We start from the raw sequence: 25,794 nt of genomic DNA on the forward strand, positions 1-25,794 counted from the left end.
AAAAGTTAGCTGAGCTCAGTTCACAGATGTTTGGTTCTTGTTATTAGTGGAATTATTTTAACACATGGATATTTTTATAAATAAAACAGATAATTTTTCGTGATCTTTTTTCTTGGTTTTTTTAATAGTAAATATGTTTCTATTTTTTTAGTAAAATATTTCTTTTTTTATCATAAAAAAAAATTCCGGTACAATCCGGTTTTTCGACTTTTTTTAAAATTCCGAGAAAATCGCCTTTGAAAGTTGGGGTAAAATTTTTTTTCGAAAAATCCCCGAATCTTTGAACGCTCCTAGAAGCTAAACCACTTGAGATCAATTTTTGGGAGTGATGCCAAATGATATCTTGTGTCATGGGCCTATGCTTTGCACATTATCAGATTTTTAAAAAATCGCCTTCCATGTTAAACCGCCACATCATGCCTATTTTATCAGAATCGTGCCTAATTTTTTTTACTTTTAAGTTCTCCCGGTTTGAGAACGCGTGGACCTACAGGGATGAGAGTTGTACCCAAATGTAGGTTAGAGTCCCCGCTACCTTTTGGCATCAAAACATTTTTTTTTTCATTTTCTTCAAAATTCCGCGATATAGGCGTTCGAACGCTTTGATCTAGAGACAGGGGAGTGGTGCCATATAAAAGCTTATGTTCTCAGCTACCCGATAGTGGTATAATCCGGTTTTTCGACTTTTTTTAAAATTCCGAGAAAATCGCCTTTGAAAGTTGGGGTAAAATTTTTTTTCGAAAAATCCCCGAATCTTTGAACGCTCCTAGAAGCTAAACCGCTTGAGAGCAATTTTTGGGAGTGATGCCAAATGATAGCTTGTGTCATGGGCCTACGCTTTGCACCTTGTCAGATTTTTCAAAAATCGCCTTCCATGTTAAACCGCCACATCATGCCTATTTTTTCAGAATCGTGCCTATTTTTTTTTTACTTTTAAGTTCTCCCGGTTTGAGAACGCGTAGACCTACAGGGATGAGAGTTGTACCCAAATGTAGGTTAGAGTCTCCGCTACAGTTTGGCATCAAAATTTTTTTTTCATTTTCTTCAAAATTCCGAGATATAGGCGTCGGAATTTGGGGGCGCTCACTTTCAGCTCAGCTCACTTTCAGCTCAGCTCAAATGAGCTGAGCTATGGTACCTAGATCAAAAGTGAGCTAGCTCAAATTTGAGCTGAGCTGAAATGTGAGCTTTTTGCAACCCTGGCAACTTGCCACATGCGAATTACGAAATGCAACTTGTCACATGCAACTTGCCACACGCAACTTGCCACATGCAACTTACCACACGCAACTTGCCACATGCAGCTTGCCACATGCAACTTGCCACACGCAACTTGCCACATGCAACTTGCCACATACAACTTGCCACATACAACTTGCCACATGCAACTTGCCACATAAAACATGGAACTTGCAACGTGTTGTGTGTTTTATGTTTGCCGTACTGCGGCGTACTGCATTTTTAAATACTAAAGTACTGCCTACTCTAAAGGTGAAACGACAGCCCTGCTACCCAGTGTGATCGCGTCATAATCCCTTTGACATTCTTGTCAAAAAGTAAATTTTCATACTCACCCTCCCATAAGAAGTATAACTTCAAAAATGTTTATTTCAATCTCTTAAATATAAGCAAGTACCTGCCGCCCTGCTTTAAAGCTAAAAACTATTCATTTTTCGGTCAAAGTGTGATTGTCTGGGGGACAAATCAGAATTAATACCTGATGCCGCTTGTCCTGCTGCTGATGAGTCACACTTGTCTTTTGTTAATTTGTGTTTTTTGTTGATTTGTTTTCTCTTGTGTTTGTTTCTTTTCTTTTTTCAATAAAAGAACTTTTAATTGTTATATGTTGATTTTGTAAATTTTATTTAACTTTTCTTTATATTTGTTTTAAGTTATAATTTTTACAATTTGGGTTTTTTACTTTTTTGGTAATGGCGAACTTGTGCCTGAGAGTGAAAGAATGCGAATGAACAAAATGAATGTCAGTAATGACTGAATAAAATGGCGGAAAAAAAAAGGAGGAAGGGCAGCCAACTGCCCGCCACAAAAAACACGACGAAACAATATTTGGTGATGCCAAATATTATTTCGTCGGGGATTTTGTTTAAGGGTACGTTAACATTACTGCCCCCCCTTGGCGTAAGTCGCCAAAGAAATTTTAAAGCATTCAATTCTTAAAAAATTATGATGATTATGGTTTGAGAAAAAAAAAAATTTTTAAATGAAATTTGTTGACGGCGTGAGGCACCCAAAAAAACAAATTTGAAAAAAAAGAGTATTAATAAAGCTTTTGTAATCTTTCAAACATATTGATTGGCATATTATAATATAAATAATTTTAATGATACAAAATATAGTGTTGTTATTGAGAGGGCAAAACACAAAGTTTTACGACTGTTAGACTTATGTCGCCGTATTGGGTTTAGAGCGTCGCCACCCTCACTCTTCCGTCAGGGCCGGGGTGTACATTTACAACACGCCCAAGGCGCCATTCAGTGGAAGGAAGATTTTCGGTTTATACAAAAAACTAGGTCATTTGACTTGAAATCTTTTGATGGGATTGATACTAATGTCTCTGATGAAGTTCTTTAAGATACTCGTCTTTCCATCGACGAGAGAATTGTTGTTGGAGGCATTTCACTTTTTCCCGTCGGTTAATATACGACAAATCGACAAATTCCAAATTTCTTTCAGGGAACATTCTCAGCGTACGCCCACAAATAAATGACCTGGAGCCAAAGCCAAGATATCAGAGGAATTATTTAACATGGATGAAAGTTGACGCGAGTTTAAACAAGCTTCAATACGAGCTAAAATTGTAGAAAATTCTTCAAATGTTAATCGTGCACTGGTCCCTAATCTTCTGAGGTGTTTCTTACAATTTTGCATTTCTTGAGGAGTAATATCGAGTGAAATGTATCGAGTGTCTGACCTTTTTGAAAATTTTTAGAAAAAACGGAATATGTAGCAAATGAAAAAACGCATAGCGCGAGTTAAAGATGAAAAGCGATCAAGAATCTTCTGAACGTTCTTGAAACCCAAGGAAACAACGGTTTTTTCTATTGTCCGAGGTCTTCGACAAGGGGAAGGGGGTAGATAGTAGAAATTACTGGCAAAGCCAAGAGGGACCATTCCGTTAAAAAATATTACGCCTCAAATCTGAAGCGGTTAAACCCCGAGTGGCTAAATCAGTGATGTTTGCAATGTTTTCTAAAATTTTGCTAGTGCGGTTTGCAATAAAAGTTTTCCAAATACAGGGTGGTTTCTTAAGCCAAGCTAATACGATGGACGAATCGGTCCATAAAAAGGTCTGGTATGCGTGGACAGAGAAACTTGAAACGTAAATTTTTACAATTTTGGAAAGAGAAGTGTCCCACACAACTCAAGGCGTGGCAATCATATTTGATGGGTGAATCCCTTGATTTTGCACAAACCAAGTGAGAAGAGAAAGTTCCGGTAGACTGACGAACGCTTATGTATGAAGTGGTGGCATGTGCCTTTTCTGAGGAGTCACAGAAATCATAAAATTTGACTTATTAAACGTGGGATCGGCCAGCTGAAGGCCTTCAAAAATATTATTATCTTGAGAGGTTGTTAGTTAGTATTTTAAGAGCAATGGCTTGAGCTGAAATAGTGACTTGAGGGGGATATGCAGAAGTGATTGAAAAAAAAACAAAATTTCTTGTGATGGAGAGATTTTCACTGATTCCAGAAATAGTTGTGTTTTTGTCGATATATGGTACATTCAGACGTTTTGAAAAGCTGCCGAAATGCCAAAAAAAACAATTTTTTTTTTTTTTTTTTTTTATAGGTCACCATGAAATTTTTATATGTTGCGAAGAAGCAGATATTTGAGAATTTTATATAGCTTGTGATTGAGAAGTGGACTGTAGATTTAAATTTTGATTTTGAACTGGAGAGGGATTATTTTCAAGGAGCAAAAGTGTATGTATGTGTATGTAAAAAAACTAAGCAATTATTGCACATCTTCTTTTCTCGAACTATTTCGATTCGGAATTGGATTGGTAATGCCGAAAATTTAGGACACTCATAAATTGCCAGTTCTGCCGACCAAATTTTTACACTTAGTTCCTCCCGCCCTCGCAAGAAAAGTATAAAAGACTTTCTGAAAATTGTTTTTCTTGGTGACTTGGAAATTTTGTGATAATGGTTTTGAAGAAGTGGTGTCTGAAATAGATTCTAACGTCTGGAATCGTGAATTTAAGAACTTTCCTAACTTTTCCCAAGTTGGTACCTTTGTTGGATCTTCTAAAGATTGTTTCCAAAGAGAAAGTGTTGTTTTAATTTAATTAATATCAACATCAATACGAGTGTTTTCATATTTGGAGTGGGTTGAAAACTTAGATAAGTTCTAAAGAAAGAAAAATTTTAAAAGATAGTTGAGAGCGCGAAGCTTGAAAAGTTAAGAGCGAGTGAGTGAAAACGTGAATAGACTTCGGCGTTTTCAGAATTGGTTTGAAAAAAATTCCAAAAACCAATTCAAACAAAATAATTTTTTAAAGTATAATTAAGAAACGCAAGGGTTCTCAAAAGAACTTTGAAAAGAGAGAGAATGAGTGAAAACGTGAATAGATTTCTGCGTTTCCAGAATTAGTTTGGAAAAAAAATTCCAAAAACCAATTCAAAAAAAATAATTTTTCAAAGTATAATTGAGAAACGCAAGATTTCTCAAAAGTGAAGAGCGAATGAGTGAAAACGTGAATAGACTTCTGCGTTTTCAGAATTAGTTTGGAAAAAAATCCAAAAAAACACAAAATAATTTTTCAAAGTATAATTGAGAAAAGCAAGGGTTCTCAAAAGAACTTTGAAGAGAGAGAAAATGAGTGAAAACGAGAATAGATTTCTGCATTTTCAGAATTAATTTGAAAAAACTTTCAAAAAATAATTCAAACAAAAGAATTTTTCAAAGTCTGATTGAGAAAAGCGGGGGTTCTCAAAAGAACCTTGAAAATTGAGAGCGACTGGGTGAAAACGTGGATAATAAGTTTTGCGTTTTCAGAATTAATTTGAAAAAACTTTCAAAAAATAATTCAAACAAAAGAATTTTTCAAAGTCTAATTGAGAAAAGCGAGGGTTCTCAAGAGAACCCTGAAAATTGAGAGCGACTGGATGAAAACGTTAATAAGTTTTTGCGTTTTCAGAATTATTTTGAAAAAACTTTCAAAAAATAATTCAAACAAAAGAATTTTTCAAAGTCTAATTGAGAAAAGCGGGGGTTCTCAAAAGAACCTTGAAAATTGAGAGCGACTGGGTGAAAACGTGGATAATAAGTTTTGCGTTTTCAGAATTAATTTGAAAAAACTTTCAAAAAATAATTCAAACAAAAGAATTTTTCAAAGTCTAATTGAGAAAAGCGAGGGTTCTCAAAAGAACCTTGAAAATTGAGAGCGACTGGGTGAAAACGTTAATAAGTTTTGCGTTTTCAGAATTAATTTGAAAAAACTTTCAAAAAATAATTCAAACAAAAGAATTTTTCAAAGTCTAATTGAGAAAAGCGAGGGTTCTCAAAAGAACCTTGAAAATTGAGAGCGACTGGGTGAAAACGTTAATAAGTTTGCGTTTTCAGAATTAATTTGAAAAAAACTTTCAAAAAATAATTCAAACAAAAGAATTTTTCAAAGTCTAATTGAGAAAAGCGAGGGTTCTCAAAAGAACCTTGAAAATTGAGAGCGACTGGGTGAAAACGTTAATAAGTTTTGCGTTTTCAGAATTAATTTGAAAAAACTTTCAAAAAATAATTCAAACAAAAGAATTTTTCAAAGTCTAATTGAGAAAAGCGAGGGTTCTCAAAAGAACCTTGAAAATTGAGAGCGACTGGGTGAAAACGTTAATAAGTTTGCGTTTTCAGAATTAATTTGAAAAAACTTTCAAAAAATAATTGAAACAAAAGAATTTTTCAAAGTCTAATTGAGAAAAGCGAGGGTTCTCAAAAGAACCTTGAAAATTGAGAGCGACTGGGTGAAAACGTTAATAAGTTTTGCGTTTTCAGAATTAATTTGAAAAAACTTTCAAAAAATAATTCAAACAAAAGAATTTTTCAAAGTCTAATTGAGAAAAGCGGGGGTTCTCAAAAGAACCTTGAAAATTGAGAGCGACTGGGTGAAAACGTTAATAAGTTTGCGTTTTCAGAATTAATTTGAAAAAACTTTCAAAAAATAATTCAAACAAAAGAATTTTTCAAAGTCTGATTGAGAAAAGCGAGGGTTCTCAAAAGAACCTTGAAAATTGAGAGCGACTGGGTGAAAACGTTAATAAGTTTTGCGTTTTCAGAATTAATTTGAAAAAAAACTTTCAAAAAATAATTCAAACAAAAGAATTTTTCAAAGTCTAATTGAGAAAAGCGAGGGTTCTCAAAAGAACCTTGAAAATTGAGAGCGACTGGGTGAAAACGTTAATAAGTTTTGCGTTTTCAGAATTAATTTGAAAAAACTTTCAAAAAATAATTCAAACAAAAGAATTTTTCAAAGTCTGATTGAGAAAAGCGAGGGTTCTCAAAAGAACCTTGAAAATTGAGAGCGACTGGGTGAAAACGTTAATAAGTTTTGCGTTTTCAGAATTAATTTGAAAAAACTTTCAAAAAATAATTCAAACAAAAGAATTTTTCAAAGTCTAATTGAGAAAAGCGGGGGTTCTCAAAAGAACCTTGAAAATTAAGAGCGACTGGGTGAAAACGTTAATAAGTTTTGCGTTTTCAGAATTAATTTGAAAAAAAACTTTCAAAAAATAATTCAAACAAAAGAATTTTTCAAAGTCTGATTGAGAAAAGCGAGGGTTCTCAAAAGAACCTTGAAAAGCGAGAGCGACTGGGTGAAAACGTTAATAAGTTTTTGCGTTTTCAGAATTAATTTGAAAAAACTTTCAAAAAATAATTCAAACAAAAGAATTTTTCAAAGTCTAATTGAGAAAAGCGAGGGGTTCTTAAAAGAACCTTAAAAATTGAGAGTGACTGGGGTGAAAACATGATAAATGTCGGAGTTATTTTGAGAAAAAAAATATTTGAAAAGTTTAAAGAAATGCACAAGTTCAAGATTAAAAAAAAAAACTTTTCAAAAAGATATCAAATATATTTAAATTCGCCAATATAATTTATCGCAAATTTGTTGTTTAATGTTGATTTATTTATTTTTTCTTTTCGAAAAATAAACGAAAAATTGCAAAATATTCAAAGAATATTATTAAAGAAATTTTGAAATAATTTAAGAGTTCACAAAAGAACCTTGAATATTTCATGCGAATGTGTAAACTCAGGATATTTTTTTATAAAAAAAAGGCGTTGAAAAAATCTTAAGAGAATTTAGGGACCAGCACAAAGAAAATATAATATGAAAAAAAACTGTACCGAAAATGAATAACAGTTCATATAAAAAACTGTAAATTAAAAATGAAAATGAATAACAGTTCAAATAAAAAACTGTGAATTAAAAATCACGCTATAAATGCCAACACCAAATTTTTTACCGTTGTTGGGAGCACGAGCAGCGCAAAGAAACTTTGAGTTTGGTTCTCAAAAGAACCTTGAAAAAAAAAATGAAATGACTTTTTGAAAACGTTTTGCGTTTTTTTTTTTTTTTTTTGTCCAGTTAAATAACCTAGTGTGACTGGAGAAAATCTCAACAAACGAGAACGCGATGCAAAAAAAGAAAGAGAAAGAATGTGACGCCACTTTTCCCGTAGAAAAAAAATTAAACGTTTTATCTATATGTATATAAATTTATGTACATATATGTATATGTATGTAAGCGCCAATCAATATATCAAAAAAAAATGACAAAAACTTTACTTACTCTGTACATATATTTTTGTAATGAATTTTTAGGTTGCTTCTGATGATTCTTCTTCTTCTTGTCGATCTTGATTGTGATGTTTCCTTGGCTCCTCTGTATAACTCCGACACCAATCGATGCAATGGTGTACCTTATTTTTTGTTTTTAAATTGTTCTCAAAAGAACCGATGATTGTTGCAATGCACAAAAATTGCAGCCACGTACAATTGCTTTGTACGTAAATGTGGTTGCTGATGTGTCTTGATGCACAAGCACACAAACCACACACGTGGGAAAATTCTGGTGGTGACTGTGGTGATGGCGACTGCAGCGGCGGCGAACGTGGTTGTTTCACCAATTCAATTTGTATCCCTGGCTCGCTAGGACCAATGATTGTCTGGGGGACAAATCAGAATTAATACCTGATGCCGCTTGTCCTGCTGCTGATGAGTCACACTTGTCTTTTGTTAATTTGTGTTTTTTGTTGATTTGTTTTCTCTTGTGTTTGTTTCTTTTCTTTTTTCAATAAAAGAACTTTTAATTGTTATATGTTGATTTTGTAAATTTTATTTAACTTTTCTTTATATTTGTTTTAAGTTATAATTTTTACAATTTGGGTTTTTTACTTTTTTGGTAATGGCGAACTTGTGCCTGAGAGTGAAAGAATGCGAATGAACAAAATGAATGTCAGTAATGACTGAATAAAATGGCGGAAAAAAAAAGGAGGAAGGGCAGCCAACTGCCCGCCACAAAAAACACGACGAAACAATATTTGGTGATGCCAAATATTATTTCGTCGGGGATTTTGTTTAAGGGTACGTTAACAAAGTGTATGATATAGGATAGAGTTGAAGACACCAAAACAAGAGGTTGTTTTTCCAATAAAAATAACGATGATTACTTTATTTTGAAAAAGAAAAAAAATGTTTCCATGTGTCTTCTGCCATTAATTTTAATTTGGTTAATTAACTTTTGTAAAATATAAATGTATCTCGAACGAATCTTTTTTTCTTTTATTTGATCTTATTTTCCAAAGCAAATCCATGTGAAAACCTATTTTTCGCAATTTCCTTCTCATTTCCGTTTTAGGAAAATACCTTTTTCCGTTAATGCTGACATAAGAAAAACAAAAAAATAAGAATTTAAATTATGATAAATGTCCAGTTGTACATCATGAAGCCCTTTATAGCTGTCATTTAGAAGGAAAACACTCCAACTCATGTGAAAAGGGTCATATTTATATCTGTACCTTTTTTTTATCATGAATTTTTATCATATACATATACCTAAACCTAGTTAACAATATACTTCTTTATTTTGTTTAGTTGTTTTTGAAAATAAAGAATATTCAAGTGACTTGGAGTGTATACTTTGTGTTTATTCACCTCGTTTCCCTTTTAGGTCTTCCTGTATCTCTTTTTTTTTGTTTTATTTATTTCTTTTTTTGTTTCTCACTTTTTCTTTCAGACAGTACTTATTTTGACACTTGGCACTCCAAGATGTGTAATGTCTTGAAGACGCGATTAAGATTTATGCGAGTATCTTGCTCCTTAATCTTTTTAACAACATTCGTATGCCATTTGCATGTCTGTTAAGCCACTTGATTACCCTCATTATGGAACATGGCTTTGGAATGAAAAAAATATTTATTTCCTTTTTTTTTTTTATTGTTTATGTGTGCGTTTTTTTTTCTTGTTTAAGTGCGAGTACTTATGGATACATTCTACCCCTTTGATAAAAGTATCTTATCTCTTTTTTTTTGCCTTTTCCTTTTGGTTATGGGTTGAAAATGATGCCTCTATAAATCTACGTCCACTTGAAAAAAAAATATAAATATTCTGCCCCAACTTTGGACTTCATCATGGTCGATTTGGTGCATAAATTGTTCGAATAGTGTCACCACACAAATAACTTACAAGACTTCTCTGCATTGCGAGGGTGTCGTCGGCAATTTATCCGGAGTTTTACAAAAAAAAAAAAAAAACGAAAATGGCATTTGCCATTTAAAGTTCATTTTGTTTTCTTTTGTTTCTTATTTTTTTTCCTTTTTATGGACAATGATTGTGATATATGTATATTTCGATTTATTTTTATTATAATATCTTCCCTCTGTCTATAAAGTTGATATAGGAATATATAAATAAAAGTATCTATTATATTGCAAAAATATTTGATTGATGATCCCGCATAAGATTGAGATACTTTTTTTGAGAGAGAGAGAGAAGAGTCGATTAAAGTGTTGTAGATACAACGCCGCATATCGAACAACTTTCCACTCTTCATAATAATATAACGGAATGATTGATTGGAATGTCAAGATATAGCAAACCAAATGAAAAAAAAAATTGTAAAATAATGATATTGCATGTATGAGTCGTACGTTCTTGCTCATGATACATACTTTGGTTTCATTGTCTTACAAATAACGAATAATTTACAATTAACAATTTACGAGTTTACAAACTAAAATTTTAAAAATTTACAAAACTTAGGCCCATTTGCTCATACGGATCATAAATTTGAATCATAGCTAGGTCGAACATAGTCTTTATGTTTTACTTAGTTTATTCTAAGTTGTTAAAAAATATTTATGTTTAACCTAGCAATGTTTTTCTTTCATGCGAGAAATCGCTGAGAACTTCAGATTTGAATGTCAAATCGATACAAACGTCAGTTAATTTAAATTTATTTTGAGAAATTAAGCTGAAATTTTTCAACAATTTTGTTATTTTGTGGCTTTGCATTTGAAAAAATTAGTTAAATACAGTAAAAGTGGCAAAAAATGTGTGTTTGAATTAATAAAAAAAAATATTCATGTGATGAAGTTTTTTTACAAATGTGTTTGTGTGTCACAATTAAAGGGACAGAAAATTGACAAATACTTCTTTAAACATTTATGCGACGAATTATACCATGGTTAACATTTATAAAAGTGAGTTTACCATTCCTAAATTAATAACTGATGTTAATTTTATAAATAAAATCGTTTTTAAGGGATGTTATGGCTTTTTTCTCAATAAAAATTTCTTATGTAGAACCTTAAATCCTTATGTTCTACTATTTCTTGCCCCTAAGTTATGTTAAACTTAGACGAATTTATGACACGAATTGAAGTTCGTGCAAACGATTATGTAGAACTTATGGGTTTATGTTTCACATAAAGATTTAAGATCCGTTTCAGCAAATGGGCCTTACTAATTTACAAATGAACAAATTTATGAATTTACGAATTTAAAAATTTACAAACTTACTTATTTACGAATTTACAAAAATTTATGAATTTACGATTTTTCAAATTTACGAATTTGCAACAAATTCACCAGTTTACAAATATATGAATATTAGAATTTACTTTACGGATTTAAAAATTTATGGATTTACGAATTTACGATTTTACAAATTTACAAATTTACAAATTTACAAATTTACGAATTAAGGAATTTATGAATGATTTAATGAATTTATGAATTTATGAATTTACAAATTTACAAAATTACAAAATTACGAATTTATGAATTTACAAATTTACAATTTTTCAAATTTACGAATTTAAAAAAAAATTACCAGTTTACAAATTTATGAATATTAGAATTTACAAATTTACGAATTTACAAATTTACAATTTTACGATTTTACAAATTTACAAAAAATTTATTAGTTTACAAATTTGTGAACATTAGAATTTACAAATTCAAGAATTTACAAATTTACGAATTTACAAAATTACAAATTTACAAATTTACGGATTTACGATTTTACAAATTTCCTAATTTACTAATTAACGAATTAATGAATTAACGAACTGACAAATTTACAAAATTACGTATTTACAAATTTACAAATTTACAAATTTACAATTTTGCGAGTTTACGAATTAACGAAGTTATAAATTTACTAATATACAAATTAACAAAATTACGAATTTACAATTTTGCTAATTTACGAATTAAAAAAGTTATGAATTTACAAATTTAGGATTTCACAAATTTATGAATATACAAATTTACAATTTTGCGAATTTACGAATTTACAAATTTACGATTTTAAAAATTTACGAAGTTACGAATTTACAAATTTATGAAATAAAAATCTTACAATTTTGCGAATGCACGAATTAATGAAGTTATGAATTTACAAATTTACGAATTCACGAATTTACGAATTTACAATTTTACGAATTTTTTGAATTAACGAAGTTATGAATTTACAAATTTACAAACTCACAACTTAACGAGTTTACACATTTTCAATTTTGCGAATTAACGAAGTTATGAATTTAGATATTTACGAATTCGAGAATTTACAAATGAACGAATTTAAGAATCTGCGAACTTACGCATTCACAAATTTTAAATTTTACGAATTTACCAAGTTACGAATTTTCAAATTATTGAATTTGGAAGTCTTTATCATTTATAACTAACAACTTATCAATTATCAATAATGTCTCTAAATAAATGCTCTCAAAATATCAATTTATTTTAGAATCCAAAACCGGACCTTTAAGAAAATGATTACATTTTACCCAAATGGCAAACAATAAGAAAAGCGTGTTGAATATTAATAAGATGTTCGATATTCCATCGAAGCTATATCTACTCCAGTTATGGATATTATCAAGTTCAATTGACAGCTAGTTGATTTATGTTCTTAAAAAAAGAACAAAATAAAAGGAGTATACGCACATCATCTCAAGTATGCTACACTCGTTTTCATCTACTTTTGCACTTAATTGATTTCGAAATCTATTTTCATCAAAAGATAGTTCTCCTTAGTGTTTTTTTTTTTTAATTCGATTGCGCGGCAGCGGCTTCATTGGAAATGATTAACTTTTGTAATTGATTGGATTGATGGGCATAAAATTTATACACAAAGTATTGATGTGCACTAACATTCACCACACAGATTCATTTAGTTAGCTCCCGCATGAAAATATTAGTCAGAGAGAGAGAGATACAATTTTTAAATGAACACGCATTTCAATTGATGAAGTCCCTGCGGGAGCTCTTAAGTTAGTTAAGTTTTTTTAGATCTCATTGAGGCTATAGAAGAGTCATGTTGGATGTTTATTTTTTTATCTAGTCTTTTCTATTCAAATTGCGATGAAGGCTTTTCAAGGCGATTAAGTTCTAAGCCACGCATTTTCTTCTTTTTTATACATTTTTTGTAAGGGTGCGTGTTTGAATTAAGATTAAATGGCTGACTTAGGCGGATTTCATTTGGAATTAAGAAATGCAATTAAAGTTTGTTTTTTTCTTCTTTTATTTAATTCATTGGCTTCGGTTGATTATGCTTTGAGCCTATTCATATGAGTTAACTCATATTGCCTTCGTTTTTTTACGCACTCACTCTGTGTGAGGGTATAGAAGTAGCATGATAATTTGAATTAATTTGTGTTTGAATTGACTTGCACAATCTTTTGAAGACGTTTTTGGTTTCTTAAATTGGTTTTGATTTAGAGCTGAGATTTTATTTTGTATGGGGGTTTCATTTGTGGGTAGAGTTTAAATGATGGGTGAAATTAAATGAGAGCCAGAGATGATGACGCAAAGTCATATAAGAAGATGATCAGATCATATTACAATTTGTTTATATTTGGAAGCAATAAATTTTATGTTTCATTGAACTAGATCTATCGGATTGAATGGATTATTTATATCGGTTTGGAAATTTATTTACCAATTAGGGATAGATATAAAAGTAGTAAAGGGTTACATCATAAGGAAAGTTTTTTTTAGGAAGAAGATTGTCAGTGAATAGTTCAACTTTTTCCGAATGATTTTTATCTTTAACTTGTCTTCTCTCAAGTTTGGAGTGCCCCAACTTGTTAACAGTAAAATAAAATGTAATTTGTGTACCCAGTTTCTATGTTAGTGAGCAAATATGTTCCCCTATAACTACGGTGACCATATTTCTGGAAGCGAAACCCGGGACAAATACAAAATTCGTTGGATCATTTCCAAAATATTGATTTTTCAAATAATGAGTTTTCATAATTTTTCCTTATTTTGATATCAAGGTTTCCTAAACGATTTTATTGGAGCGTTTTTGTTGAAATCATTTAAGAAAATGATTTTATAATAATATCTGTTAGTAACTTCTAAAAAATTATTTTTTTAATCAAAATCGGGAGACCTGTTTTCTAAAATTTAAATTTTATTTTAAATGAATTTGAAATTGTATGATCTTTAACACAACTTTTAACATGTCCTTAAAAGTTTTGAAACTTATCTGGGTTCTTTACTCTTTCATTCGAAAACATTTTTCCTGGTGTAGCAACCTGCGAACAGAAGCTGGAACTAAATAATTGACGAACATTTCAAAAAAAAATTAAGCCTAGTCTAGAGGAAACACGAAAATTTTCATACAAAACCAGCACAATGAAATCGTAAAAGAAAATTTTGCTTTTCGTTGCACAATACGCAGCTTAGGCAACGAAATTCTTAGCTGTGCTAGAATATATGGTTAGTTTTCAATCGTTTGTCACTCCCATTTATTTGTCCAGGCAATTTTTCTTGCAGCAAAAATTTTTTGAATTTGGAGACTAAGAAAATTTTTGGTTTTGCTTCAGCAGCGTACTAGGCTTAATGCTTTATCCGAAAAATTAGAAAAATTTTTATTTCCAAACACTGTTTTCTTTTATTCCGTACAAAGTATTTAAAATATTGAATACAAAAATCAGAGAATCTGCAAATACGGGACAGTCACGGGACAAATTACAAAATACGGGACACTTATACGTGCCGGGTTTTCTAAATAAAAATCCGGGACACGCTGTAGAAATACGGGACAGTCCAGGGTAAACCGGGATGGATGGTCACCGTACCTATAACTTCTAAACTAGTTATCATAATTTGACAAATGACGAATATTGTTAAGTTTAAATAGTTTTCTGATTTTTTTTGCAAAGAAATTAATAGACTTATGAAAATTTTTAGTATGCAACATCATTTAAACATTATATATATACGTGTGGACGAAATTTGCTAAAAATTCTTTTAGTCGTTTTTTAAAAATTAAAAAAAAAAGTATTAACTAAGAAGATTCAAGAATATATTTTTAATAATATTTGGAATGCAATATTACTTAAGAAAATGTTTAATATAATTGTGCAAAATTAGAACAAAATAAAGCAAATGGTAGAGGAGATATATCGGAATAATTAAAAAATCAGAGGCAAAGTCCAAGTACAAGAATTTCACTTTGATAGAGGGCGAGTAAGGAGAGCTCCGTTAAGCCAGAACTGCAACCTCAAAATGTTTTAACTTAATTTGTCTAAAGTCCACCTTTTGTACATGTTGGACCACCCGAAATTTTTGCTTTTCCACCTTTTAAAGGAAGTCTGAAGCAGGGTTCGGACTTTAGTTTCAAAATTTCGAAGCAAATTTGAAAAAAAAGTGAAGTAGATCCCAAATTTCGGAAGCAGATTTCAAAATTAAACTTTCAGAACATTTATTTACAAAAATTTATTCTAAAAAAATTATTTTTCAACAAAATTATTTTTCTTTACTTTTTTTATTATGATCTTTTCCAAAAAACCTTTCTCATCTCGTTGTTGTAATGGTGCTTTGGGGTAAAACGGTTAATACAGCATAATCTAACAAATTTTTGATCAGGAATTCTCCAAAATCAGTCAAATATACTTTGATAAACTTTATTTATATCTTGAATCCAAAGAATAATTGACCTCCATTCATCATTTGAGATTTCAGTTGAGCTTTATTTCTCAATGCCTCGACCAGATTTAAAATTGAAGTTAAATCCCTTTCTCTAAATTTATTATTTGAAAAATATTTTTCAATCAAGAAATAGAAGTAGATCCTGAAAAAGAGAAGTAGGGAAGTAGATTTTATTTTTTTCCCAAAATCGAAGTAAATCTACTTCGATCGAAGTAAAGTCCGAACCCTGGTCTGAAGAATTAAAAATTGTCTAAAATGCTCAAATTTTGATATAGACGTATAAGTATAACTAATTGCCATTCTTTGTTCACCTCGAGTTCTACATATATACATACCAAATATTTTTATTTTAATACCCTCCGTATATTAAAAAAAAAAAAAAAACAAATTTTGCACAAATTTTACCTTGAAATACCGCTAACATTGTGGTGTATGCGTAACTTTTGTTTGGAATTTTCAGTACAAAATTAATTTTTTGAATATTTCCTATAAGCCTACATAAGTACATATGTTGGACAAACGATGATTTTTGGTTTGTATACTTTTCTCGAGGTGGACAAACGATAGACATTTGATTTAAAAAAAATAATTTTTGGGGATTTTAGAAAAAAAAAAATATGATATTTTGTATAAGAATTGCTTTACAAAACTATTTTTTTAATATCGCCTGAACGTAGAGTGAACAAGTGAGTGATTTTAATTTTTTTTTTGAAAAATGGATTTTTTCGAAAAAGGGACACTGATTTTTTTCTTAATTTGGTCTTATGTGATGATTAATAATTGCTACAAAATGGCTTGTCAACTTTATTTTAAAAATAAGGTTTTAAAAAAAAACGACTATATAACGATTTTGAATTTTTTTTTTAAATACTTCTTTCTTAAAAATTGTATTTATTTAAATTCCTTATTTCAAAAATTATTCATTTCAAAATTAAAAGATCGAATCATTATTTTTGTTACTTAAAAACTGCTAAAAACAAGCTTTTTTGAGCTATCATATACAACCCATTTTGCCACTTAATTCATCATAAATAACAATTTTTTTCTTCATGTTTTTGTTTTTATAAATATTCATCGTGGTTATTGGTGCTTTCATTCAATATTTATTTATTTTTGTTTGGAATTTTTATTTGTTTTTTTTTTTTGTGCTTTTTGATGAGAGAGATTTTATTCATTTAAGGAGAATCGAGATTCTCTCATGTCTTTTATTTTTTTGGTTGAAAATTAATTAGATTAGGTATGTGTTGACAAAACAAAGGTGTAAGCTGGGTATGTTTAAATTTAAATATTTTATTATATTATTTTCGGAATGATGGTGATTATTATCTATGAGTTTGTCATACATAAATTAAATTGAATAATGTGAGATAGATATTTATCGACAATGTTAAGTCATTTGTCATGCGTTTTCATGTTTTAATTTTCATAATTCCTGTTTAATAATATGTTAACTATAAATAAATACTTTGATCAGTATTAATGGGACCTTTTAAGATGACAAAAAAATGTCATTTAACCAAAATTTAGTTGTTAATTTGATTTTGATAAAATTAACATTTTATTTTAAAGCTATGAAACATAATCATTTATGATTTGGTTTCAAGAAGATTCATAATAATTTGACTTTTTTTTTTGGAAAATACGTATCGGTCAATGTCGTGACAGTAAAAGTGATTTGTTTTCGAATTTTCCCTTAAATATTGTACATATCTTTTCATTTAAAATCAATTGATTTCAATTAAGCAATTTTGCGAAAAAATTGTCCTTAGTATTTGATCTTTTTTGACCCAGAAATGTTTCTGCAAAAGTTTGATGATATCTGAAATGGTTTGAAAAAGTGTTACCCACAATTTTTTCGATTTATTTTTTCTTAGAACCAGAATTAATGCCCAACTAGGTTAATGTTACTAATTTTTCTGTGTCCAGCTGTCTGTGGTTATCACTTAAAATTAGAAAACTTTAGTTGGGTGTGATTTGTCAACTGGAACGTTCTTTAATTATATACAAATTTGAAACACTAAAATAGTAATAACTAATAAATAACACAAATAGTGACACTCAAGACGCTCTCGTAACAGTCTACAGCAGAGTTCATACGAAAAAACTATTGAATTTATTTTTCATTAATAAAAATAAATATTCTGAGTAAATAAATCTTTAAAAAACCACAAAGGAAACATTAAAATTAAACCCACATATAAATTTACTTTGCCACACACATTCAAAACTTCTTATTCTTACAAAATAATAAATATAAATAAAACATCACGTTCCCATATTAAATCATTTTAATTCCCCATGAGCATCAGGGTTTTAAGATAGATGTTCAGATAGATAGATACCTTTTCCTTCTATTTTCAAAGAGGGCTTCCTATAGCTTAAAGGAATTTTTTTTGTTCATTTCCTATTAGTTTCTCTTTTTTTTTTTTGTATTAATTTTACTTGAAGTATGTTGACCCACTCTAGACAAGCTAATCACTTGGAGACTACCAATGACGACATCATTTGTTTTCTTCTATATTTTTTTGAAAGATTCTTTTTGATGATAAATGTATCCATTAGGATCAAGTCATGAATAAGTGAATGCAGGTGGAAGAAAAAAAAAAAAAACATTTTCATATCTTTTAGGCCTGCAGACTTTGGTGTGACTTGCTTCAGGGGAAAGTTGAGTACTTCGATTAAGAGATCAATATCTGAATTTTCTTGAGTAAAAATAAAAGTATATTCATCGATTTAAGGTTTTATTTTTTTTTGTTCTGTGGTAAAGTAAAAGTATGGGTTTTCTAATTAGGATGACAGAAGCGATGGTTTAAAGATTAATAGTTATTTGATGAATCAGATTTTAGTGGTTTGGGGAAATAATTATTTTTTAAAGTAGCACGATAAGTTACATTTTAAAAAAGAAAATCGATTTATTTTCTTGCTTTTTGGGCCTAGACATATTCGATAAAGGAAACTATTGAATTAATGACAATAACAATAAATGGTTCATTTTATCTACCTAAATCTATTAGATCTTGAATTTCTCTTGGTTAGGTGTTGAACTTAATTTTTTTTTTGTGTGTAAAATATTCATTGGAAGGCTATTTCGACCAGGGTAATGAGATACTTATGGGTCAAAATCATGGAGGTGGGAAATTTCGATGAATGAATTCTTAAAAAATCAACTTTGTTTTATGGTAAAAATTTCATGCTCAAATGTTCGCTTTAGCCATAATTTGTCGGTTCATGAATTTTTAATTTACCGCAAAACCCCAATAATTAGTACTAGAAAAACCCCAAAACCCAAAACCTCGCAAAACCCCAAAAATTAGTACTAGAAAAACGTTCCTGGAAATGGTGGTGATCTCTTTAAAACGACTTTAGGGGTCTAAAAAATAGTATCAATGTGAATGATATATTATAATAATATATGTATATTTATAATAATTATGAAACTAAAAGAGTAGGTCTTAAATAAATCAAATATAACTTTATTTCTTAGGCCATAAGTAAACTCGATGAAATTTCATTCAAAAAGCAAAAAAAAAACATTTATTTTTATGTTCTCATGCTTTTAAATCAATTTTTTTTTGTTTGACAACCTATACAAAATTTTTGTACCATGTGAAAGCTTATTGTTTCACCTTGTATAATGATGCATAAATCTTACTTCAAAGATGTCTACAAGAGAAGTTAGAATTTTTTAAAGTCAACCATGTCGAATTTCCAGACTGAGATTACGGTACTTAATACACTGGTAGCTTGTCATCGCCAACAGATCTCCACAGGTGTTTTGAGGTATTTTTAAATTTTTTTCAATTTAAGATTGTGTAACTTGTAGAGCACGTAACGTTATGTGTGATATATCAAATAAAAGTTTATGTTATCCAGCATGCGTATTAAAGTTAAATCAAATTTGTATGTGCACTAGATATAACGTGTGTTGGAAAAGAACATCTTTTTACCGTTATCTCCGAATTTTGAATATGAAATTATTTGAAATTTTGTACAATTATAATTTATTTAATTACCTATCTACAGTACAAATTTCATTCATCTATCTATTAAAACAAAAAAGTTGAAGTCGTGTCGCGTTTTCGTTTCATCTTGTTTCAAATCACTACGATACTAAAGAGGTTTTCACTTCAAAAATAAAATTTCAATCTAACTATACCCCAAAACAAACGTTAACAGAATGACGGTTAATTGATGTACGCTGCTTAAAAATGAAACTAAAACTAGCTTCTTACATACATTTTATATATTTATCCATAAAAATAAGCGTGGAATGATAAATCTGTATAAAAGCAACTTTAAAAACTGCTTGCAGCACAATTTGTAAGTTAGAAGATTAAAATATTGATACATTGAGAAATGTTGGTTTTATGCGTCATTTTTCTTGGGACAACTTTTATTAATGTATACAAAATAACATAATAAATGAAGTGAAAACTTCTTTAGTATCGTAGTGATTTGAAACAAGATGAAACGAAAACGCGACACGACTTCAACTTGTTATAACTTTTTTGTTTTAATAGATAGATAAATGAAATTTGTACTGTAGATAGGTAATTAAATAAATTATAATTGTACAAAATTTCAATTAATTTCATATTCAAAATTTGGAGATAACGGTAAAAAGATGTTCTTTTCCAACACACGTTATATCTTTTGATCTAGTACACATACAAATTTGATTTAACTTTGATACGCATGCTGATAACATAACCTTTTATTTGATATATCATACATAACGTTACGTGCTCTACAAGTTACACAATCTTAAATTGAAAAAAAAAATTAAAAAATACCTCAAAACACCTGTGGAGATCTGTTGGCAATGACTAGCTACCAGTGTAGGAAGTACCGTAATCTCAGTCTGGAAATTCGACATGGTTGACTTTAAAAAATTCTAACTTCTCTTGTAGACATCTTTGAAATAAGATTTATACATCATTACAAAAGGTGAAACAATAAGCTTTCACATGGTATAAAATTTTTTATAGGTGATCAAAAAAAAAAATTGATTTAATAACATGAGAACATAAAAATAAATGTTTTTTTTTTGCTTTTTGGATGAAATTTCATCGAGTTTAAAAAATTCTAGCTCTTTTTGTAGATGTCTCATACACCTGATCGATATATATATTTTGAGCTAAGACAATAAGCTTTCAGATGGTGTAAAAATTTGTATAGGTTGTTCGGGGAAAAAATGGATTTAATAGCGTGAGAATATAAAAATACATGTTTTTTCGCTTTTTTTGTGGAAATTGATCGAGTTCAAAAATTCTAGCTCTTTTTGTAGATGTCTTGTAGACTTGATCGATATATATATATTTTGAGCTAAGACAATAAGCTTTCAGATGATATAAAATTTATCTAGGTTGTCTTATAAAAAACATGGATTTGAAGGTGATAGAATAAAAATAGGTAGATTTTTTCAATTTTTTTTTTGCAAGAAATATTTTTTAAGGTTTCACTTCTACCACGTGTGACTTGCACACATGATTTTTTTTTTTTTGTTTTTAAGTCATTTGAGTATCAGTTTTTGAGTTATGGACATGTCCGGGAACGCTGTTTTTGGGTATATAATATGCAATAAAAAAGAAATTTAAACTTTTCTAACCGAAACAAATATATTCGTAGATGCGTGCCTACTATTTTAATTGGTAAATGAGAAAAAAAACTTTAATAAATGTTATCTTGATTTTTAAAAAATGCCTGGACATCAAATTTTCCACCTCCCTTATACATAAAAATTTCAAATCTAAAATGATACATTTGGATGAAATAAGTTGAGAAATATTGTCAAAAAACGAATACGGTCCTAATCACAATAATATACATATATTATATACATACGTAGTTGCTTACATCCTAGTTTGTGCAATGAAGTTGAAAATGCGAAATAGGATATAAAAATCACCTTTCAGATACCTATTGTAAAATTTTGTAAAATTGTTTTACGAAAAGTTCTATACTATAAGTTTCAAATTTGTAGATTGACGATTTCGTCTTGATTTGTACACTACTACCCCAAGGTTATAGTCTTAATCGAATTTAAAGTTTTTTACACGATTTTACAAGATTTTTAAATTTTCACTTAAGGTAAAGAAACTATTAATTTTTATTTCCATGAACTCGAGGTAGAAAAACGATTGCAATTAGTTTCAAAGGTCGATCTTTAGATTTGAGCGTTTTGAATTTTCGTATTTCTGGAAAAACAGTCTGGAGAAAAATAGTATAAAATGAGTTTTAAACATTTTTTTTTGCGCCTATTTTTAAATTTGAAATCGATTATTTCAAAAACTATTGATTATAATATATTGATTTAAAAATTTGAATTAAATGTAAGCGTTGTCGTTGTTTTTTAATAATTTTTTTTTGTTTTGATAATTTTTTTTAGAAAACTGCCCCTCTCACCTAAACGGGGGGAGATAGACCCCCCTTCCAAAGAAAAAAATGTTTGTATTGAACTTCTCTACAAAAACCCGTTATCAAATCCTAGCGCCCAAGTTATCCTACTGCACGCCAAATAAAACGTTTTTGTTCTATACCTAAAAGTTTGAATTTCTGAATCTGGGTTGAAATCGTAAAATTTTTTTTCAAAGCCAATTTTAAACTGATTTTCATAAAAAAATACCTCGTTTGATTTGGAAATAAATATTGTTTTAGAATATATTTTTAAAACAGCATGTTGTTGTGAAAATATATACTTTAATTTGATGTCGAAGTTGGGTAAATAACGAAAAAAATGGAATTTTTGAACTTTGACAGCCTATAAATTCTAGGTGGTTTAACCGAGTTACATGTCTAATAAAATCTCATGTCCACAAGTCGCGATTTTCAAGGTCAAACCGAAGATGATAATAATGAAAACCCTATATCTTGTTATTTATTCACGATCTACAGATTTTGCTCGATGTTCAGCTTCTTAATTGTCGCAATAATTGTAGTGTTTCAAAAATCTCGAATATTTAAAATTTCGCTAAAAAGGACACTACTTTATTTTGTGAAGAGATACTGAATATTCTCTAACTATAGAGACTAGACAAATCAGCAGATGTGCCTTAGAGTTCGGATTTAAAAAAAATCTCGATTTTAAACAAAGTGAAATGTTTTGGAAATAAAATTTTCTTTTGTTGACGATATTTCTATTTGAAATACATATGTTTTTGTGGTTCGAAAAAAAATTCTAATTCTAATTATTTATCGACCCGTAAACGCAAAGTTTGTCTTATTCAATTTAATTCTGAATCCATAAATTTACCCCTTAATTAAATTTTGTATAGGAATTAAAACCAAACAAATTCGAAATCAAGTTGTTGTCGAAATTAAATTGATGGCGCTATTGAAATAATCGATTTAAATTGTTTATTATCACAATTTGAATATATTTTTTATTTTGATTGAAAATACATAATTGCTTTGATTTCAAATGATGGCATCTTAAAATTTATGCAGGCACAATTAAAGGTATATACTCCCATATAAGAAAAAAAAAAATAAAGGAATTTTTGTAACTGGTTATGGTTAAAAGAGGGAACAAAATAATAAAAAAAAATTAAGGAATCAAAACAAACTGAACTCACTTTGAATTCAGATCTCATGACGACAACGTCTCACTGTCACATTTCAGATTAATATACTCCAAGTTTTTTTTTTTTTTTTAATTTTATTATTTTACATTTTGTCCTTCATTGAAGTGATTTAGTATTTCCTCTTTCATACCTTTTTGTCAAAAATACCTAGGTACAGTACAAAAAAAAGTAATAAATCAAACTGTACTAGACAAGATTCTTTCTGAATGTACGAGCTCTGTGAAGATAAAATATCTGCAAGATCTTTTTTTTAATGATTTTTCTTTTCATTTGCTTCTTTTTACAGATTTATCCATCCAACAAGAAAAAACAACAACACTAAAACAGTCCCACCAACAAAAGAACAAAACAACAAAATTCTGAAGACTCAAGTTGATCGTGAAATAGTTCATCTGAAAGATCGATCGTGTATAGAAGAAGAACGAAACTATAATAATCGACCATCAATCAATCTATCTTAAACGCCTCAAACCGCGAATTTCACCGATTCAAAGAAGAAAAGATACATTCTTTTGTAGAACGATCCCCGTGCGTTCGATCGTGTCGTGTCGTCGCGTTGCCGTATAAATCGTCGTGATTTTTCTATATTCTTTTTTTTGTATTCTCTTACAAATATTTCCTTCAAGTTGCGAGAAAATAATTCACAAAATCCTATGTTTAATTCAAAGAAAAGCCATTCTGCGCCATCTATCCTCTGACACGCGTATCTCATCTAAAATCCATCGATCGGTAGCCATATTGATTATAACCATAGTCAATTTTTAGTTTTTTTTTTTTTTATTGAAAGCGGTTCGTCGCCGCTAATAAATAAATTCGGATTAACCCACCATCCACAGAATGGCCGTTAGTAATATCGTTTGCGAGTGGTTACGTGCCCTCGGATTGGCCCAATATGCGGAGAGTTTTCTCGATAACGGTTATGATGATTTGGAGATTTGCAAACAAGTCGGTGATCCCGATTTGGATGCGATCGGTGTCGAAAATACTTCACATCGTCATAAATTGCTAAAAAGTATAAGGCAATTGCGGGAAAAAGGTGCGGCAAGTGTGTATTTTATGTTGAACGATCCGAATTCGTTGTCTGGGAGTACGGAGATACTTTGTGAAACACCACCCAATGAATTGGAACTGATCCTGAGGGAGCAGCTGGAAACGGATGCGATACGATTGACATCCCATCCATATTCAACACCGGTAAGTGATAAGATGCTTGGCCATCAAATATATGTATCTTTAAGATATTTTTGTATCTTTTTTGACAAATTTGCATTTATCTTGTTGTGTAAATGAATGAGATAGGTACACCCGCATTTTTTTTGATGTTGGGATGTGGGATTTATAAGAATCAAAAAAGGACGAAGTTGAACAAAAGGAAATTTAGAGATATTCAACACACAAGACTTTTTGTTTATTTGTAGATATCTGTTTTTGTGTGTGTGTGTGTTAGGGTGTATTGACTGTACGTGTCCCATCTTAATGACTTGGATGTGAAAAAGTGTGTGAGGATACAAAAAAATTGTAGCCTTTTTTTAGCGAAGACACAACAACACAACCCAAAACCTAACCACATTTGCATATTTAATGAACTTTATTTCAATTCAATTTCCGCGTTGTGCGCTTTTTCTTTTGAATTTCTTCGTTGGGCTTAACTCATTTTGTATATATTATTTTTGGTAAGAGTTGTTGCTATGTATAATATGCCCCCTTGTCCCACTTATATAGTCCTTTGTTTAATTTAAGACCTTTTCGCACGCTTGTGTTAAGATACAAGAAGATGTCGTGCAGAAGTTTTTTTTTATTTTTTTGTGGACCACATTTGGGAGGCGGTGGCGATTGCTTTTAAGTTGAATAAAAAAAAGGAGCTTAAAACTGTATTTAGATGAAAGATTTAAATATTTTATTTTATTCAAATGGTTTTTTATTTAAGGTCAAAAGAAAACAGAAGTTGTTTAGGTTTGTCTGTTTATTAGGTACCTCTCTTATTTGTACAGTCTGAAGTGTTGAATAAAATTTTACCAAGTTGAAAGAGCTTACCTACATTAAAAAAAATAAAAACGGTTTTTTAGGAAAATTAGATTTTTGTTGTTGATATTTTTTTAATGTTTTTCGGTTTTATTAATTCAGGCCTTTATTCAAACCAAACATATATGCGATATTTATTGCAAGGATTACGTTTTTTTTAACTTTGGGCAAACAACTCGTTAAAAATGACAAAATTAATATCTGAGCAACTGAAAACGAAATCAACATTTTTTAAACTCAGTTCTAAAAATAAAGACCTTTACCAAGTTTTGATCATTAATATTAACCCAGAAATCATCATTAACATGAGTAAATGCATACGAAAGTAAGCATTTTCTTAAATCATTGCTAATAATGGTATAAGCTTTGAGGATAGAGCATTTCAGTTGCTGTCCAATGGATAGATCTGAAGATACAAGCTTTTAAATTTGATATGATACCGTCCTCCTCAGGTCAAAAGCATGAATGTAAAGAATTGAAAACTTGGGTAAGATAAGTTTTCAAAACTTATTGCTGTCGTAAATTGTGACCCTATTCAACATTTACCGATTAGTACAGGAAAGAGATAGGCTTTTTCCTGGAAAAGGAAATATAGGAAGTCTGATTTTTTTTCAAATCTGAATAAAATTTTACCAAAAAATTTTGGAACTAAACTTGTCTTATTCGTTTGTCCACCGTTTTTCCATGTTTGTCCATGTTTGTCCACCCAAAATTTTCGTTCGTCGT

General features: G+C 29.9%; 1 protein-coding gene across 1 annotated transcript in view; it reads left to right on the forward strand.

The window, feature by feature from the left end:
• Positions 1-25,794, forward strand: part of LOC129915547 (uncharacterized) — a 505,115-nt gene that overhangs the window by 92,080 nt on the left and 387,241 nt on the right. Inside the window, exon 2 of the mRNA XM_055995150.1 lies at positions 23,333-24,240. Within this exon, the coding sequence (XP_055851125.1) occupies positions 23,884-24,240 (357 nt within the window). The 5' untranslated portion in view covers positions 23,333-23,883. The remainder of the gene's footprint in view (positions 1-23,332; positions 24,241-25,794) is intronic.

Source organism: Episyrphus balteatus, chromosome 3 (genome assembly GCF_945859705.1).
Source record: "Episyrphus balteatus chromosome 3, idEpiBalt1.1, whole genome shotgun sequence".
Classification (NCBI taxonomy): domain Eukaryota; kingdom Metazoa; phylum Arthropoda; class Insecta; order Diptera; family Syrphidae; genus Episyrphus; species Episyrphus balteatus.